This window comes from Manis javanica, chromosome 4 (assembly GCF_040802235.1).
Source record: "Manis javanica isolate MJ-LG chromosome 4, MJ_LKY, whole genome shotgun sequence".
Classification (NCBI taxonomy): Eukaryota; Metazoa; Chordata; class Mammalia; order Pholidota; family Manidae; genus Manis; species Manis javanica.
In genome coordinates this window covers 170,244,295-170,262,030 of record NC_133159.1, presented here as the reverse complement: position 1 = coordinate 170,262,030, position 17,736 = coordinate 170,244,295, and the positions used below count along the sequence as shown (strand labels likewise).

General features: G+C 46.5%; 1 protein-coding gene across 1 annotated transcript in view; it reads left to right on the top strand.

Moving 5' to 3' along the window:
* Positions 1-17,736, top strand: part of PITPNC1 (phosphatidylinositol transfer protein cytoplasmic 1) — a 208,192-nt gene that overhangs the window by 163,160 nt on the left and 27,296 nt on the right. The window contains exon 6 of the mRNA XM_036996854.2: positions 6,518-6,613. Coding sequence (XP_036852749.1) covers positions 6,518-6,613 — 96 coding nt within the window. The remainder of the gene's footprint in view (positions 1-6,517; positions 6,614-17,736) is intronic.

Below are 17,736 nucleotides of genomic sequence, written 5' to 3'. Positions count from 1 at the left end.
CACACAGTGGAAAACCACTTAGCAATAAAACAGTATGAACTTTGATGTGCACAACGGGAAGAATCTCAAAGACATTATATTGAACAAAAGGAGCCAGTCTCAAAGGGTTAAAATCTATATGATTCCATTTGTATGATGTTCTCACAAAGAGAAAAATTGTAGTGCCGGAGAACAAATCGGGGGTTGCCAGGTGGTAGGGGATGGGAGGTATGACTATAAATTAGTTTCTTGGGGCAGTGGAGCTGTTTCATATCTTAACTGTAGTGGCAATTGTTAAAATTCCATACATGTGTTAAGATTCATAGAACTGTACCCCACCCCCCAAAAAAGAAGAAAAGTTGTTGAAGGGGTATTCTGTTTAACATAAAAAAGGATCACATGTCTTACTAAAGGTGTTAAGTTGTCATTTATTTTTGTGAATGACAAGGTGGCACTAGATTTTTATATAACATTAATTTTTGAAACTTTGTCCCATGCTAGAAGGATTACAGGCTTAAGATATGTATAACATATGGGTGGTTGCTGATGTACCCCTTGTACTTGACTCTTTCAAATTGGAAACCTCTCTTCAGAGCACTGTCTTTAAGTAATACCACCTTCAGAACAAATAAGTTACCCAAACTCTCTACTCTTGGGGGCTTGAGAGGAAAGAAGCAGAAATACTTTTAGAGACCAAAGAAGACCATCTTTCTTAATGGCAATGTGGAGGCCAAGTTCCATGCTCCTGGGCTGAGTCATAGAACATACATATGCATGAAACAGTCGCCAGTGAACTTCGTGAAAATGTTCTTGGTTAGAATACCACTGGAGTTGGGTGTTCCTCGTCAATAACATGGCCTGTTTTTTTTTTCCTGGCCATCAGTGTTTTTCAGACTCTCCCCTCCAGGTATGCTACTGTTAGTATCATCTATCAATAAACCATAACCTGCTCTAGGCCCATATCTCCTGCCCTCCACCAAACCACTGGCCATTTTGCAAATCCAGGGCTTTGAAATGAAAGCATTGTTTAAACAGTAATTCTGCTTCCGTGTTCCGTCTTGTTGAACCTATTCTTTCTTGGTATGTCTTAGTCAGTTGTTTCCCTCTGAGATCTCCAAAGTGAGACAAAATGAAGTTACAGAGAAGAACAGCAGCTTAGCTGGGATTCCTTGTCCCTTTAATCATATCTGAAGCATAAAACAAGATGACTGGTAGAATTTTCTCAAAATCTCTAGTAATCAGCCACCCCTACCTTGCATCCTTGGTAGCTAAGGCAGATGGCAAGAAGATAAAATCCACAGAGCTACTAAGCTTGGGTCTTTCTTTTTTCCCTCAATTAAAAAATAATAATAATAGGCTTCTTAGAGCAGTTTTAGGTTTATGGAATAGTTATGCAGAAAATACAGAGAGTCCCCATCTAAACTTGAATCTCAAACCAAAAAAGTTTACCATTATAGAGAAAGGGGCTGCAGAATTCATGATTCCCAGGATTATGAATTTCTGCAAAGCAGCTATACACTGTGCTTTTCCTCCATGGCTGTAACAAGAGAGATGACAGAATCTAGAAACATCTAAAAGCAAAAGAAAAAAGATTACAAAATCGGGAAAGACACCTCTGTTCAAGGAAGACATGTAAGTGCCTTGTTAAAATGCATTCCGTATTTATCAATGTACCTTTCCTTTCTAACTTGTGACCACATGATTCAGCACCTGTCTGTATTAAATATGGGGCATCTCCACCTCTCCACCCCACCCCCATGTATACCCTCCTAGGAAAATCTTTTCTAAAATTGGAGTTATTAGTGGCTACATAATAGTTCGTCAAATGGATTTATCGTCATTTCCTTGGCCATTCTCCCATACTGGAATATTTAAGCTGTTTGCTTTCTCTCTCTCTTTTTTTCTTGCCATTACAATAATGTTGTGATGAAAACCTTTGTGGGTAAAGCTTTTCCCTTACTTAGGATCCTTAAGATAAATTCTCAAAGCTTAAGCTTACTAGGTCAAAGTCTATGAATATTTTAAAGATGCTTGATACTTAACATTCATAGTAATTTACAAAAAATGGGAAGTTACTGCCTTTTTATTTTGGAATCCATAAGACAGTGTTTACTTGGGAGATCTGCCTTCTCATTGTAGTATTGCTCAGTTCATATTACAAGGAGTTTATTGACGGTTCATTGTCTAGTTGGGTGGGGGATGGTAAGGAGAGTCCACTAGATTGGCACTGAAATCCACTGCAGATGACCAGTGGGTGAGCAAGTCTCTGATAAATAACCAAAGACGAGAATGTTATTACAGGGCATGTAGGGAAAGTACCACAGTTCACTCCCAAACCCACTTCCCATCTCCGAAGGAGACAAATTCTTTCCAAGAAGGTCCCAAGAGCGCAAACGTGCACAGAACCTGCATCAGGTGCGATCCTGGCAGAGCATCGGCAGATCTCTTACTCTGAGCTGGTGCTCGGACCAGAGTTTACAGCGGCTGCCGCTGCCGCTGGAGAAGCGCAAATGAATAGTCACTCTTCTTGCTGTTCCCCTTCACAGCCTGGCTAAGGCTCTAACAGTGTTGGTTTAATTCTGGATCACACCCTAAACTAAGCCCAAAGATTGGACTGTTTCACCCCAGCTCTGGCCTCCGATTACACCATGACCATCGCTGCTCCCTGTTCTCTCTGCTGCAGCCCCTCTGTGTACCACCCAAGATGGCTGGCTGGAGGTGACGGGGCAGAGAAGAAATGAGCCAAAGAGCAAGATGGAAGACATTAACATGACGCAGAGGTTACTCAACATCACAGACATTTAACTGGAAAGAATTTTAGTGGTCATCTGGGTCACTTGACCTCAGCCTCACTGAGGCCACAGATCTCTCTGATAATAGATGAAAGTGGTCAATCCCTCACTCCAGGAAAATGCCCTCCCCACATTTTGGGTACAATTCCAGGGTGCTCCACAACTCCCTGATACCCATCCATCGAGACTAGGCCTTTTATTTTGCAGATGAGATGGGGACCCAAAGGAGGAGCAGAGTCTTGCCCAGGGTCACACACAGGCGGTGACAAATGCATGCTCGGCTCTCCTGATTCCCAGGGCAGGACCTGTCAGCCAGTACTATGAGGTTTCCACTCTCTGTTGAACCCCACATCGGGAATTGTGGCAAGTCAGGGTACTTACCACCAAAAAACTAGAACTTCGGCTCTTGAAAGAAAGCTAAGATCAACTAGTAGGCAATAGTCCACCACGGAGTCCTCTCTGGAAGGTAGAAGCTAATGCCTTCCGTTAATTCAGCAGGCACTTATTGAGCACCTAAGAGCATCTCCTAGGAATCTTTGGGAGATTAATTATTTCTTGGAAATTAGGACTCGCAATCTCAAGCCTGAAGAGGATGTTGAAGTCCTCAAAGTGGTTTTCTGTGGCTTTGATTAGGTGGCGGGAATCCCACCTGAAATGTTTACTGCAAAGGCGCTTAGTATTTCCTGGACTTCCGTGCGAGAATCTGTTGTCCTGTTAACGAAGGAGACCAGAGATTGAACCGAGGGGTGCCTGAGCAGATTCTCCTGCAGCCTTAGCCATTCAACAGAGGAGAGAAGTTCCAAGTCTGTGGGGAGCTCCCAGCAGTAGTCACTCAGGATGTACATTTCATAACTAGCAGGAGAACGAGGTTCCACTTTCTGGAAAGAAACAGGAAGCACTTTTAATGGATATTTATCTTCTCAGTTGAGTGCCAAGAGGCAGACTTTTATCACAGGACAAGGCTGGTTGTGAAAGCTGGAGACTTGCCCTGAATCTGAGCTTCTTCCCTACTGACAGGCTGTGCGACCTCAGTCAAAGCTCTTTACTTCTTTGAGCCTTGGTTTTCTCATCTGACTGTCCTTATATGTAGCTGGTAAGTCAACATAAGTGACTCCTCTCCTTGGCTTTACAGTCTATTCTTACTTTTGTAGCAAATATTTGATTGTAGCAAACATTTTATTTTTAGGAATATTTTGGGGAATAGCTTCCTAGTCTCTCTCTCTCTCTCTCTCTCCCCCTTGATAGTAATTCCTTAAGGGCAGGAACAGCCCTCCTTATCTTTGTAGCCACCAAAGCAAAGACAGCTCTTTGTATGGGTGTGTCAGTCAGGGCCCAATCAGGAGGCATAAACTGCACAATAATGTGAACAGGGCGATGTGTAATATGAGGACTTACTAAACTTTGAAAGGAGGACCTATAAAGATGTAAGGAGAACTCCAAAGGGTGCCTGAGGCTGACAGGGAACATGCGAGGAAGAACAAACTTGGAAGGGACCCCTCTCCGTGGCTGGGGCTCAGACTTCATTAGAGAAGTTGTGGTTATAGCCCCCTGGATGGTGGAGAAGTTTCCTGGGTTTCCTGGACCAGGACTGGTGCACAGTTCCTGGGCAGCAGACAGCAGCCCTCTGGGCACAGGTGAGATGAGACTGGTGGGCAGGTGTGTAGGGTCAGGGCACCACTGCCCACGCAGGGCCTGCAGCACGGGGTGCCTACAGCAGGAGGGCCCTGGTGAAGGCCAGGGCTGCAGGGACACCAAGCCACTATGCCCTCTGAGCATGCAGCTGCGACAGGGCAACACTCAACGTCCCCACTGACAGACTCTGCCACGGGAGTAAGATCCAAACCGGGAAGAGAAGCCGCCTTCCTCCTGCAGGGCCTTCCAGTACTAAACTTAGTGTCGCACTTGAGGTCCGGGAGAAGTGTTTGCAGGCTCCAGTCTGTTACCTCAGATCAGAGACGACTAAAGGGTGAATTTGGAGCTGAGGGACAATAATGTGATAACTAGTATAATCGGTAATTAAAAATGTTTGGATTAAATTAGGAAAAGCTACCTAATCTGTTAATAACTCTCTTAACCCCTGTTTACTTCCCCTTCTTTCATTCCCATAAATTTTACCACCAATAAATGTCAAACCTCTCTAACTTCCTTTGTAATTTACTCTCTGGAAGCTTGTTTCCCTCAGGGGTGTTCCGTTTTGTTTTGTTTTCTTAATGAGGCATGTGTCTTTCCACTCTTGGCACACACTTAAATGAGCCTCGCGCGAAGAGAGATTGAGAAAGCGTTCGCACAAACAGCCTGCGACCCAGTCGCTTGTGTCACAGCTTATTTCCCCACTCAGACTTGAACTTGTTTCCACACCTTCTCTCTGTTCCATGTCAGAGCAGTCCACCTGCCCATCCCAAACACTTCAGGAGTGTTCCAAGCCCTGGACTTCAAGTGGCAGTAGAAGGAATCAGAGCTGAGTCTTTCTCTGCCTCTAAGGAAAATGTAGTGGCCACCTCAGGTCAGACTAGGAGTTCATCTCCTTGGACAAATCTGAACTGTCCAGCTTCCAACTGTTTTAGAAGGAAATAGGCAACAGAGCAAATAGCAAACTTGGAGGATCATTACCAGCCCAAATATTGTTCATAAAGCATTGGGAAAGGACAAATAGTTTCAACTTGAGAATCAAACCAGGGGAAGGGCCCTCCTTTCTTTTACACAGATGCTCTTCTGTGGGAGATCAGGTTATTAATAGACACCAAATTTGTGTCAAGACAGTGTTCTTAGGCATCAACCACTCTGTTCTTCCAAAATATTTCCTTCTCTTCTGAAGAGTCAGGTTTAATTACTGTTAACAGATGATACCCCTGCAGGAGTGCGCCAAACGGTGAGGTAAGGAGAAGTTAAGACTTCCTCCAAGGATGGAGTGGTTTGCAAACTTAAGCTGTTTACCATCGTTCAGAAAGGCTGGGAAGATTCTCTCTTTCCAGCAGAAGAATGGCAGTGGGAAAGACTAGAGACACTTAATCTTTCCATCCAAATTTATACCTATATATATGGCTGTCTGCCATATTTCTTTGCATGTGATGGACATTCTGGGCCAGTGAGCCTAGAGTAGGCTGGCAGGAAGCCATCGCAGGATCTTTCCAAGCTCTACCTTCTTTACCCCCATGTGTACCAAGGAAACCATGCTCTTAAATGATCAAGAAAAAGATATATGTTTATCCCTGAGTAGTGGAAATGTAACCAGTCTTCAATTCCTTCGTTTTGTGTATCTGTGTTTTCTACAGTAAGCATACATTATTTATGAAATTATATATATATATATAAAAATTTTAGTGAAAAATAGCCCCACATTTTCCTTCTCTAAATCTTGGACTATATTCCTGCTTTTTATCTCATCTCTAGCCAGACCCTTTCTAGCCTCTTTGTTCCCCCTGTTCAGACTAATTGCCGAAAAAACGGCAGACAGCATTTTTCAAAGACTTCTGGAAGAGACTGATTTCTTCCCTCTTAAATTTCTAAAAACAGCCCACTTTTTCTTCTGCCCCTCACCAGGCGGTGATCGATGCTACACCTGCCTCTGCTGTGCCAAAACATAAGCGATGAATGCCTGTCATGATTCCTGCACATTCAGGCAGGCAGAGAGCGCTGGCCAGGGGCCCTGAGCCACGGGAAGATGCCCTGTGGTGGTATTCTGCCTCGGGCCCCTTGAACTATTACCTGGCGTCACTAACCTTTGCTATGTTGCTCTGCTCTTTCAGATTTTTGACAATGAAGCCAAAGACCTAGAGAGAGAAGTTTGCTTTATTGATATTGCCTGCGATGAAATTCCAGAACGTTACTACAAAGAGTCTGAGGTAAGCAGCAGACCGGGTGGCCTGTGGAAGACATTCATTCATTTGACTCAACAAACACTTCTTGTTAAGTACATCCTAACCTGAGAGACTCCCATCTCTCTTTGTGTGGATTCGATTTGGTTTCACATCTTGCTGGGTTCTTTACTTCGCGTCTCAAAACGAAGTCCCTACTCCTCAGGGCCCATCAGGGGGCCCTGGTTGCCACACAATTTCCATTTAGTCTTCCGCTGTGCAGCAAAATATCCACAAGATGAAACCATTCAACACACTGGCCTCTCTGGCTTCCTGTTTTGCCAGGCCTCTGCACAGCGTGCCTCCCTGGCTGCATGCTCCGTGAGGGCAGGAACTGTGTTTGGGGTCCGACACAAAGAAATGCTCAATCAGCCCTCTCTGGGGGGATATGGAAACCTGGACAGCTCTTCAGCATGGAACCTTTCTCTCAAACCAGGAAGGGCCTTCGTGACAGCTTCTTTCTCCATGTTGACTGAGAGTAAATTTAAGACAGTGTCTTTCTCTACAGCTTCTACCTTAGCAGACTCCACTGCTTTTTTACTTTACTGTTGGTGCAGGTCACCATTTATATCCCGTTCATGTTTTGCGAATGGCTGCTGATGGAACTTGAGTGACCCCCTTGTAAGTAATGTCCCAGCCCTGCGACAAAGCAGATGCACGGCTATTTTTGTTGTTCAGCATCATGCAGCCAATCGCAGTATGTTTGGACTCAGGGCTCTAGCAAGCTGTAACTCATGGACCTTGAAACTCTTCTCTCAGAGTCATTAAGGCTGATTTAAGATGTGATAAATAAGCCCGTTGAAAATGAATTCCACCATTACACAACTGGGCTCCCAGTGTGCCTCAGATTTTTTTTTTTTTTTTTGCCTCTACATTTTGGGATTCATTTGATAAAAATCTAACCTGATCTTAGCAGACGCTGAGCTGCTTAATTGCTGGCGTGTGCTCTGCAGCTGCTCTCCCTTCAAAGACCCAGAGAAGCTGATATGAATTACTCGTGGTTCAACACAAAGGCTCAGCTTTTGAACATCATCAGTTTACACTACACTCTGCAGCCAAGCATACTCAAGAATTTACAGAGAAAGCAGTGAAACACTGTCTGCGTAGTGGAGGATGTGCCGAAGAGAGAGAAAAACCTAGCCTCCCCGTGTCCAGTCCAAGGAGGAAGTACTGCTGAGGTCTCATATCAGGTCCACCAGTACTTACGGGGCTTTGACGGTGTGCCGAGCATCACGCAACATGTTGGCTGAAGCTGTTATTCCATCTTTCTGTGGTTCTTGGGCCTGGAGGTGGAGGCTGCGGCCCTACCTGGACATCCGGGCCTCTTTGGGAACTCAGGCATTCCAGGAAGGAAGGTAGTGTTGCCAAGAAAACTCTGGACTAATTTGAGCTCCTCTGCTTGGATTGCTTTGGTGTGTGCCTGCCTGGTGCTCGGACAGTGCCCTCCTGATTCAGTGGAAAGTCTCAGGACAAGTGTGGATCACTGGTTACTAATGATGGAAACAAGTTCATTTCTAGGCAGCGGGTGCCCGACTCCCACCCTTGCTTTGTGCTCCCAAGAACCACTGTTAGCAAGCGTCTTCATTTCCAGACATTTGAAGAGCTTTTTCTTCATGCTTCAAAGTCATTCACTTCCTTGGGTCATAAACTATTCTTTAATGGATGCAGTTCGGCCAAGGAAATGAGAAATGAACAGTCATTCATCCAGGAAATATTCACTGAGCACTCACTGAGCATCACATACGGTCTTACGATGGGGACGTGGCAGTGAGCAGAGGAGACACTGAGCGTCCCTTCTCAGGACACTTCCGATCATGCAGAGGAGCCAAACAATAAACAGAGGGAGAAATCATCACATGAGCACATGTGGAGTTAAAAGGCACAGGGGCCCTCAGGAAGCATGCCGGGAAAGACCGCGACAGAGAACCTGAAATAAAGAGATGGGATCGGGAAAGATGTTCTGGAAGAAGTGACACGCAGGATGAGAAGAGCTGAGGGGTTGTCCCACTGGAGGTAACAGCATGTGTGGGAACCTCCGTGACACGTATTCAAAAGCAAAAGCAGGTTAGCATGGCGGTGGCAGCAAAAACAAAAGGAAGAATGGCACAAAAGAGGTTGGAAAGGAGGCTGGGGCCATGCTGGTGCACTTAGGTTTTATTCAAGTGCAGTAGAATGCCTTTAAAGAAATTAAAGCTGGGGCATCATATGGTCTGATCTATGCTTTTAAAAGATTGCTCTGAATGGATTATGGACGGGAAGGAAACAGAATGGAACTCAGGAAACCACTGAGGTCATTGGCATTGTCTACATTATTGTTATTAAGGTTACATGGTGGCTTGAACAGGAGGGCTGGGAGCAGGTGGCTTCGAGGTGTATTTTGAAGGTAGAGTTGACAGGGATTGGCCGTGGACTGGGCATGAAGAGAAGAGAAGAGGAAGAGTCAGGGTGACCGTAAGGTTTATGCGCAGACAATGGATAGACAGGGGTGCGAAAAGGAATGGATCTTGGAGAACAATGGATGATACCCTCTCTTTTTGTGTGTGTGACTCTAGTGAGACATCTAGAACAAATAGAAACTAGTCTCCAGCTTAGGTGAGAGATCTGGGGGAAGGCACATTTGGGAGAATCTAGCAAATAGATGTTTAAAATCCTGAGGATAGATGAAAGGGAAGAAGCATAAAATATAACGGAAAGGGGTTCAGGTCTGTGCATGAAGGGATGGCAGCATCTAGAGACAAGGAAGAGGATGGGCAGTCCTTATGAATCTACAAAGAATTGTTCAGAGAGTTAGAAAGAAAATAAGGAGACTGTGCCAAGGAATGCACGTTTCCAGAACAAGAGAGTGATCAGTTGTGCTGAAGGCTGCTAGGAGATGGAGTGAGACATCACGGACAGAGGGGGAGACTGTCCTCTAGAGCAGTAGTTCCCGGCCAGGAGTCAGCTTGCCTGCCCCAGAGGATGCTTCCAAAGTCTGGAGATATTTTTGGGTGTCAGAACTTGAGGATGCTACTGGCAACTAGTGAGGAGAGGCCAGGGAGACTGGTAAACACCCTACATTGTCCAGGACAGCCCCCACAATGGAGAATCCTCTGACCCCAAATATCAGTGATGCCAAGGCCGGGAAACCCTGCCCTAGACACAAAGGCCATTGGAGATGAATGGCGCTCTGGCTTCACTCCTCACACCCAGAGACCTCCCCTGCCTGTCCTGGAGTCTTAGGGTTAGTTGATGGATGTGGGAGGAAGGGGCCCCGGAGGGCTCAGCCCTGCACAGTGTGTCAGGCACTCCTTCCCAGAGGACTGCCAGCCTGTGTGACAGGTAGAATTCTTCCACGCTAGCCCTGACAGACCCCAAAAGAAAAGGTGTAATTGGGAGTCCAATAAAGTCTTAGGAGAAGTGTGCTCTGTGGATCTCCCTTGGGACCCCAGCCGCACCATCATTTGACTTCCAAAGTCAAGGCTGAGTGGGAACCCACCAGAAGGGGGGCAAGTGAGTTTCCTCGGCTGTTTGGTTCTATCAGTAGCCAGGGACTGAGAATAAGCAAAACAACTGATTAAGAAGGCAAACCATTTCCTAATAAATTTCCACTCAGCACACTGTAAATTATTAACATTCTCCTCCCCACCACAAGCGTTTCCTTCTCAAATGAAGTCTGACCTTGTCCTTTCCTACCTAACACCCCTCGCTGGCTGGGAGAAAGCCCAGCCCCGAGCATGGCCCTCTGCCTGCTCCGTTCCTCAGTCCCCACCGCCTCTGTGCCACTCAGTTGGAGAGCTTGCGATCTTTAGAGTTCAGCTCAAACATGACTTCTCTGTGGGGTTTCCTGGGCACCCCACTCCCCCACCCACTGTCAGCGGCTTTCTGCTCCGTGGTTTCTAGATCATGCCAGCTTATGTAGCTCATCGTTATATCATGAGCTCCACGAAGACAAGAGCTGTCGTCTTTATCACCATTTCTGAGCAGCTAGTGCAGCACCAGCATATAGCAGAGACTCATGAAATGATTCTTGAATGAATGCATGAACGCCAGGGGCTTTATTTTTTCCTTCCAGCAGCAAGAATTTCAGTTAGCCCACTGGAGAAAATTAATTTGTTGTAATTAAGCTAACAGTTGTGCATCAGAGTTCTTTTTTTTTTTTTAATCTAAGACATATAGCTTGATGGACTTTTTCTTCCAGTTCACCTTTGTGAGGTGACTGTCAGCATCATACACAGACACACATTTTCTATGGGGAGAGCTGAGAGTGGGTGGGCTGAATCTGTTCCGAGATTTTTGATGCTTATAAATTCAGACCAGGGTTATCTGGGTCACCCATCTCCACCCAGCTCCTGTCACACACACTGCCATCCAGGCCAAAGCAGGGGACTGAAGCGCTCGCTTTTCGTTTTCCATTTCTCCCTGGAAACCTCCAAGCCACAGGAGAGGCAAGAATACCTCTCTCGTTAAGGTGACCGGAGCTGGGAATTTTCCGCCGGATGCCCTCTGCCTGGCAGACCTCGTGCTGCTACCACCAACCAGAGATTCAGAAGGACATTCTGGAGACTCGATCAGCTGACAGGCCAGCCTGGTGCTCCCCTTGTTCTCATTTTGCAGAGCTGCTGTTTCCTGTCCACATCCAGGGCTGAGCGCCTGCTCCCAAGAGCCTCTCAGTCTCAAGTTTTGTTCTCATCTCCATTGCAGGACTCTGCAGGTAGTGCTGTAATGTAGAAAAAGAAAAGTCAGGGTGATTTCTTGGGTACAGAGCCCCTCCGTTAGCCTTGACACAGCCCCACGAATGTCCTGCCCCCATCAGAGCCCTAAAGCTCTTTGCCCCGAGTCACATCACCACGAGAGCCACAGAGTGGAGGTGAGGCTGAACTCGAAGCAGGTGACGGCTGCACTGTGGTTGATGTGCGGGTGTTTTCCTCTGCCAAGATTTCCATCCAACCCTTTGTCACTCTGCCAAAATTTCAAGGTGAAGATGCCACCCCAGGAATGAGGAACTCCGGACAGGAAGTCATAGCTGGCCCACGGAGGACACAGGCAGTGAGCCCATGCCTGCAAGGCTGAGGTGCAGGAACAGAGCTCAGCCTCCAGGTCCCAGGGCTGGCCCAGTCTGCACAGCCCCAAGGTCCGACTTAGCGGGCGCCGGCTGAGAGGCCCTCGGTGGGAGGCCCGCGCCCTGTCTCCTCGCTCTACTGCAGTTGTCATGAAGTCTGGTTTTCGTTCAAAGCTGAGGAGGACCGGAGAAAACAGCATCTCCTTTGGCCTCCTACGTGCCACCACCCGCTTCTTAAAGTTCATATGTGCTGTGAGTTACAAGGGGGAAAAAGGAAAAAGAATCGTGATTTCCTGGCAGAGGGAGTTTAGAAGTAGGGTTTTTTGTGTTTTGTGTTTTAAACTTCATTGATTTGTGTAAAGCAAAGGGGAGTTCCTAGACCAATGGGTCTCAACTATGGGCAGTTTTGTCTCCCAGGAGACATCTGGCAATGTCTGGAGAACTACTGATTGTCACCACTTGGCAGACGAGTTCATCTGCTACGGCATCTAGAGGCCAAGGAGGCCACTAAACGCAGAGAACACAGATCCCACAACAGAGAATTACCCAGCCCAAAACTCCACCAGTGGCAAAGCCAAAAATCCCTGCTGAGTGGACCAGTCTGAAGAAAGGAAAGTTAGGAAGACCTATCAGTAGCAAGGCTCATTAAGGGATTCCTTTAGTTCATATTTACTAAGTGCCTACTGTGTGCTAGGCTCTGCTGGGCTCTGAGGCTACCAAGGCCACGATTGTGTCTGCTCTTTGATGCCCTTTGAACTTGATCTTCTCTTTACAGATCAAAGAAATTCCTCTTTCTCTTCATATTGAAGAATATAAAAGAAGTCTCCATCTTACCAGTGATAAATAGAATGTAATTATTTTAATGGGGAAATTTGCAATGTTTTGAACTCCTGTAGCAACGAAGGAGAAAGGGTAACATGAGGCTCTCCTGGAAGCCTGAACTCCTGCAGCGGGACATGAATGTAGGACAATGCTGCGCTGCGGGAGTTGTTAAGCAGAATTTGATTTTGAGCCTTCTCTTGAGTTGGGTGACTAAGAGGACTCTTTCGAACTCAGCCTCCAGGCCCCTGGATTATAAAGTCTCCTGGGCCAAGAAATCCTTGGCAGCCTGTTCACTGGTCACACCGATCTAAGTATCTGTTGAATTCTCTCTTAAGGGAGAGAAAACGGAACAAAGAGAGAAACATCTAACTTTTCCAGTAACTGTCAAAGGTGAGAGATTAAGTGCTGTTTGCAAAGTACAACGGGCCCCCAGAAAGGGAACAGAGAGACAAAATGCACAGATATTGTTGCATTTAGCTGCACCCTTTGGTACAAAGTGTTTCATCCAAACCACTCAGCTCCCTCAAAAATATTTGCATTTAAGTCTACATCTTGGCGGTTGAGGGTAGTAAAAATATTCAGATATCCCCAAATGGCCACATTTAGCACAGCTGTCTCACACGGGGGTATGCTGTTGAGTTCAGTGTGTTGTTATGTTGCTATTGTCATTTTCCCCCTTTCCCTCCGTCCATCTGTTTCTTTCTGAGAGTAACACAGCTGTTTTACAATGAGTTCCAACTTACTGGGACTGGGAGCCTCTTGGATAATGAAAGGACTCACTGTCATCAGCGTGGGGAGTAGGGGGGCAACTGCTGAAGAGTCCCCCTGGTGACAGCCCCTGAGATGGCCCAGCCTGCAAAGGACATCAGCAGGGGAAGGGTCTCCAGCAGCTGCTGCGTTCTCGGCCCTGTGCCCTTCCTCGTCGCAGTCGACACGAGGCCTGCGCTGCCAGGGAGGGAAGCACTTGTTGGGGGCCCGTGGAAGTGTCTGGGGCAGCAGAAAAGGAAAACCGTGGGGAAGCAGAGTATTTTTCAGTGCAGGTTCTCTCACCTGCTCACTCAGGAGCCAGGCCCCAGTGCGGACGCCACATCCCAAAGGGCCTGCCCTGCGGAGGCCCCAAGAGGAGAGCGGAGAGATACCAGCAGTGTCCTTCTAAACGCCCTCCTGGGCATGCAGGGGGAGGCAGGGCCATCTCCTGGGACACTGACTTGCTTTTTCTGTCTCTCTGGGCTGTGCCCCCTTTACAAATTGGACCATGTCAGTCCATCTATCTAGGTTGGCGGCCCTAGAAAGGCAGCAGTTCTCCAGCCCAGCAGACTCAGGTGATTTTGAAGTGACTTCCTCTGTGTGGGAGTGGGGATCTGGTCAGCCTGGCCAGGAAGGCTTAATCCCAGGAAGGCTGGCGGGAAACTCCGCCAGTCCTCTAATCTTCCAGGACATACCCTTTGTGAAGACGCAGTGCAACACACTGGGTGGGGACAGAGACTGGGGGGTAAAAGAAGTAGGACACCTTCCCCTTTAAGAAGCCCCCCATGATCCAGTTGGATAAGGATCTGGGAGGATAAGGTCTAACAACCTACCTTGAAATGTAGGAGAAATGCCTTCACCGCCATGTGATTTTCTCCCCTAAAATGCCCGTGATCCATCATCTGCACACGATTTCAAGGAGGGAACAGCTCTATAAACAGAAGTGGTCAGGGCAGCCTTTATAGGAGTGGTGGAATCTCAGCTGGGCCTTTAAAAAATGTTTATCTTTATTGTGTATCTGTTCACAAAGTAACATATCATCCTTGTAAAAAAATTCCAACATGATACAAATATGCAACATGGAAAAACAGATGTCCTGTGATGCCTCATCACAGAGATAGCCCTTGTTAAAGTTAGTATTCATGGTGTTTGTATTTATACCTAAACATAATACATAAATAATATTACTTCATAAAAAATAAGCTCACTGTTACACAACTATGCCACACTACACCACTGGACAACATGCATTTCTTTTCACCAAGGCTATAAGCTTGTCATCACTCTGTGGTAGCACATCTCCCTACCAGGCTTTGTTAATAACTCTATAATGTGCTCCTGTACGGTTCTGCCATGTTTATGCCATTCGCCATTTTGTGGACATTTAGGGGTTTCCATTCTTCTGCTTTTACAGTATTGTAGTAAACATCCTCATAAGCTATCTTTTGTGCATTGTTCTAATGTTTCTGTAGATTAAAGTGTAAAAGTGAAGTTGCTGAGTCAATGGGTATGTGGGTTTGAATCTTGCTAGATATAGCCAAATGCCCCAACTCTAAAGCTGTACTAAGTTACACTTGTATGGGTGCAAATTACTCTTGTATGTGTGCAAACTTCAGTTTGCAGATGAGGGAGATTGAAAAGGCAATAAAGAGAAAGGGCAAAGGCAGTAACAAAGGCAGGGCTTTCCAGATGGAGGCAGAATGGAAGAGGAGCCCAGAATGCCAAGCGAAGGAATTTGGATTTTATTCTACAAGTAGCAGAGGGCTTTCAAAGCAAGGGTCACCAGCCACCATGCAAAGGAACTCCAATTAGGACTCACCAGGGAGGCTACCTCTCTCAGGGGGTGGTGAGGACAAGTTCCTGGATACAAAGAAGCTTAGGACCCTCCCACCCCTGTAACCTACCCTCTCTGCCCTCTGCCACTGCTTTCAGGAACAAATCGCCATCAGTCCCCTTGACAGCAATAGTATTTTGTTAATGAAACCTTTGGAAATGAAGGGGCATTAAGCAGTAGTCCAGCCCTCAACCCTGGCTACATCATTTTTAGACTAATAATTGGCAACTCACTTCCCAAGGAACAAATAGGTATTCTCTCTTGGATCGTTTCTTCCAAATTAAAGAAAGCTAGGTCACAACGTGCTGATACTTAAAACCAGCACTGCTCTTCTGGCCTCATGATGTGAAGCTGCTGCAGTATTTTCAGCAAAAATGTTACTAGGAAAACGATAGTGCCCAACTCTTATCTCAGAGAAAGGGCTTTCCTTTTCCTAATTTTTCAGAGGAAAAAAATGTTTCAATGCTGCATTAATTTGCATAGATGAAGTTCCCCAAAGATCAGCACCCAGAGTAGCAGTTGCAAATCTTACCGATTGAATTTGGTAGCGAAATGCCAGACCCAAGTAGATCAAACAGAATCGAGACCAAAGAATTCCTAAATACCAGATCAAAACCAGAGATTCTAAGTCTCTGCCAGGAGTGCAGTTGCTAATGGTGGCATTGGGTGATTGACTTGATAGAAAGAGCCCCTTGGGAATGGCTCCTTGTTCTAAAAAGAGAAATGATCCAAGCAAAACATCCATAGAAGGGAGAAACAACTGGGCTTGTAGAGGATCTGTGCAAGAGAAAACTTCTAGAACCTCTGGACGAGGATTCCCAGCCCCCCTTCCCATGGGTAAGTGACTCAACCCCGTGGCACTGGGAGGCCTCCCAGGTGATCGCAGCTACTGTACTTCATCACTGATCACTGCCTCTTGAATCTCTTCCTCTCTTCAATGAAGATGGGTGGAGAGATGAGGTGATGTGAGAGGCAAAGCATTAAAATGAGTAGCCCAGTCCCTGGCACATAGTAGGCATAATAAATGGTCCCTTCTCCCTGCTTTGGCTCTGGCGTTGAGATCTGAAGATGAGTTTCTGGGATGGTTGCTCAGTAGAAATCAGGTGTCTCTGGACAGTGGCTGCCAGGCGTGGTGCGAGGGGAGTTGTCCACGTGTAGCTGTTTAACTGTTGGCGCAAGCAGAGAAGAGAAGGAGAGGATTGGTTTCAATCACTCCAGCTCTCAAGATCACAGAATCCTCTGCAGGTACAGCAAGCTCTTTCAGAAATGACAGCTGTTGGTTTCACTGAACTTCTTAAAAGATGTGTTGTTACTGCTTCTGTGCTTGTTTAACCTGAATCCAGAATGGCATGTGTCTCGGGTACTTAACCTCTAAGAAACCTTCATAGGTACACTGACCGCTCTTCGTGCCGATTTCAGTCAGTCTGTGGCAGTGGAGTCCCAGCTTTCGGCATTCTGTCACCGTCCACCCTGAGCCCCCCTGCCGGCTGCATTTTAGAAGAAAAACATTTAAGATTCCAAAAGAAGGAAGCAGAACCAAAAGGGCGCAAGACTTTCAGCCAAAAGTGAACAGAAGCCGCCAAGGTTTTCTTCAGTCCTGTGTCGTGGAGAAGCTCCCGCTGTGCTTCAAAGAAGCACGCATGACATCCAGGACTTGCTCAGGACTTGGACCAGTGACATCAACCTCAGCTATTTTTAGTTTTTTTCAATTAAAGCGCAAGAAGTTCTTAGCCCGTAGAATGGCGTTCCCAAATCACAATCATCTTGGGGTGGAGCTTGAAAAACTTCAGATGCCTGGGCCCCACCCTGCACCTACCAAACCAGACACTGTATGATGGGACCCGAGGGTCTGTGTGTAAATGCACCAGGTTTGGGGAAATACCCTCGGGACAGAGCTTCCCAACCTTTGGCACACCATGATATGCTTGGCATATCAGGGAGGGAGCTCCTGGTCAGAGGTGACTGACCCCCGGGGTCAGGAGGCCCAGTCTGTTTACCCAAAAGCTGAAAGCAGGATCTTGTCACATCCCATTCAAGGTAGGCAGCTCTGCCTTAGAGAGCCGTTTCCTGTGTTCAAGTTTTTAAACCATTTTATTGTTATTTAATTTTGTGGAGGGAGGAGGAAATAGCGACCTAAGCGTGGAAGAGCTCCCTCTCCCTACAGAGGGAGGGGTCACCGCCTTGGGTTTTGTTCCGTCTGTTGGAAATCTGATACCATCTGTGGAATCACATCCAACGCCTTCCTTGACAGCCAATGGCGTTAATTATAATATACATTCGCACAGTTTTGTCCTAAATTGCTTCTCAAGTGGGGTTGACTTAAGATTGACCCTCATCTAAATTAATTTCCTCCAATCAGAGACTCTAATCTGTGTCCAGCGGGTCCTCTGGCCCCCGGTCCTGTCCACACCCTTTCCTAACTAGCTCTGCAAGGATTTGTGGCGGTGACTCTGTGGCACTGGAACTCCTACTTTTCACCTTGAGAAAGAAGACCTAATCCAGTGAGTCTCTCCTCCACTTTTTCTATTTATTCAGACTCCAAGTATAACTGTTCAGCTTCTCCAAAAATATCCAGGAAAGAATAGGTGCTATTATATTACTTGTCGTCTTCTTGTATTGTTAAGGGACCCAGAGAAAGACATACAATTACTAGCTCATTAACTTGGGCCT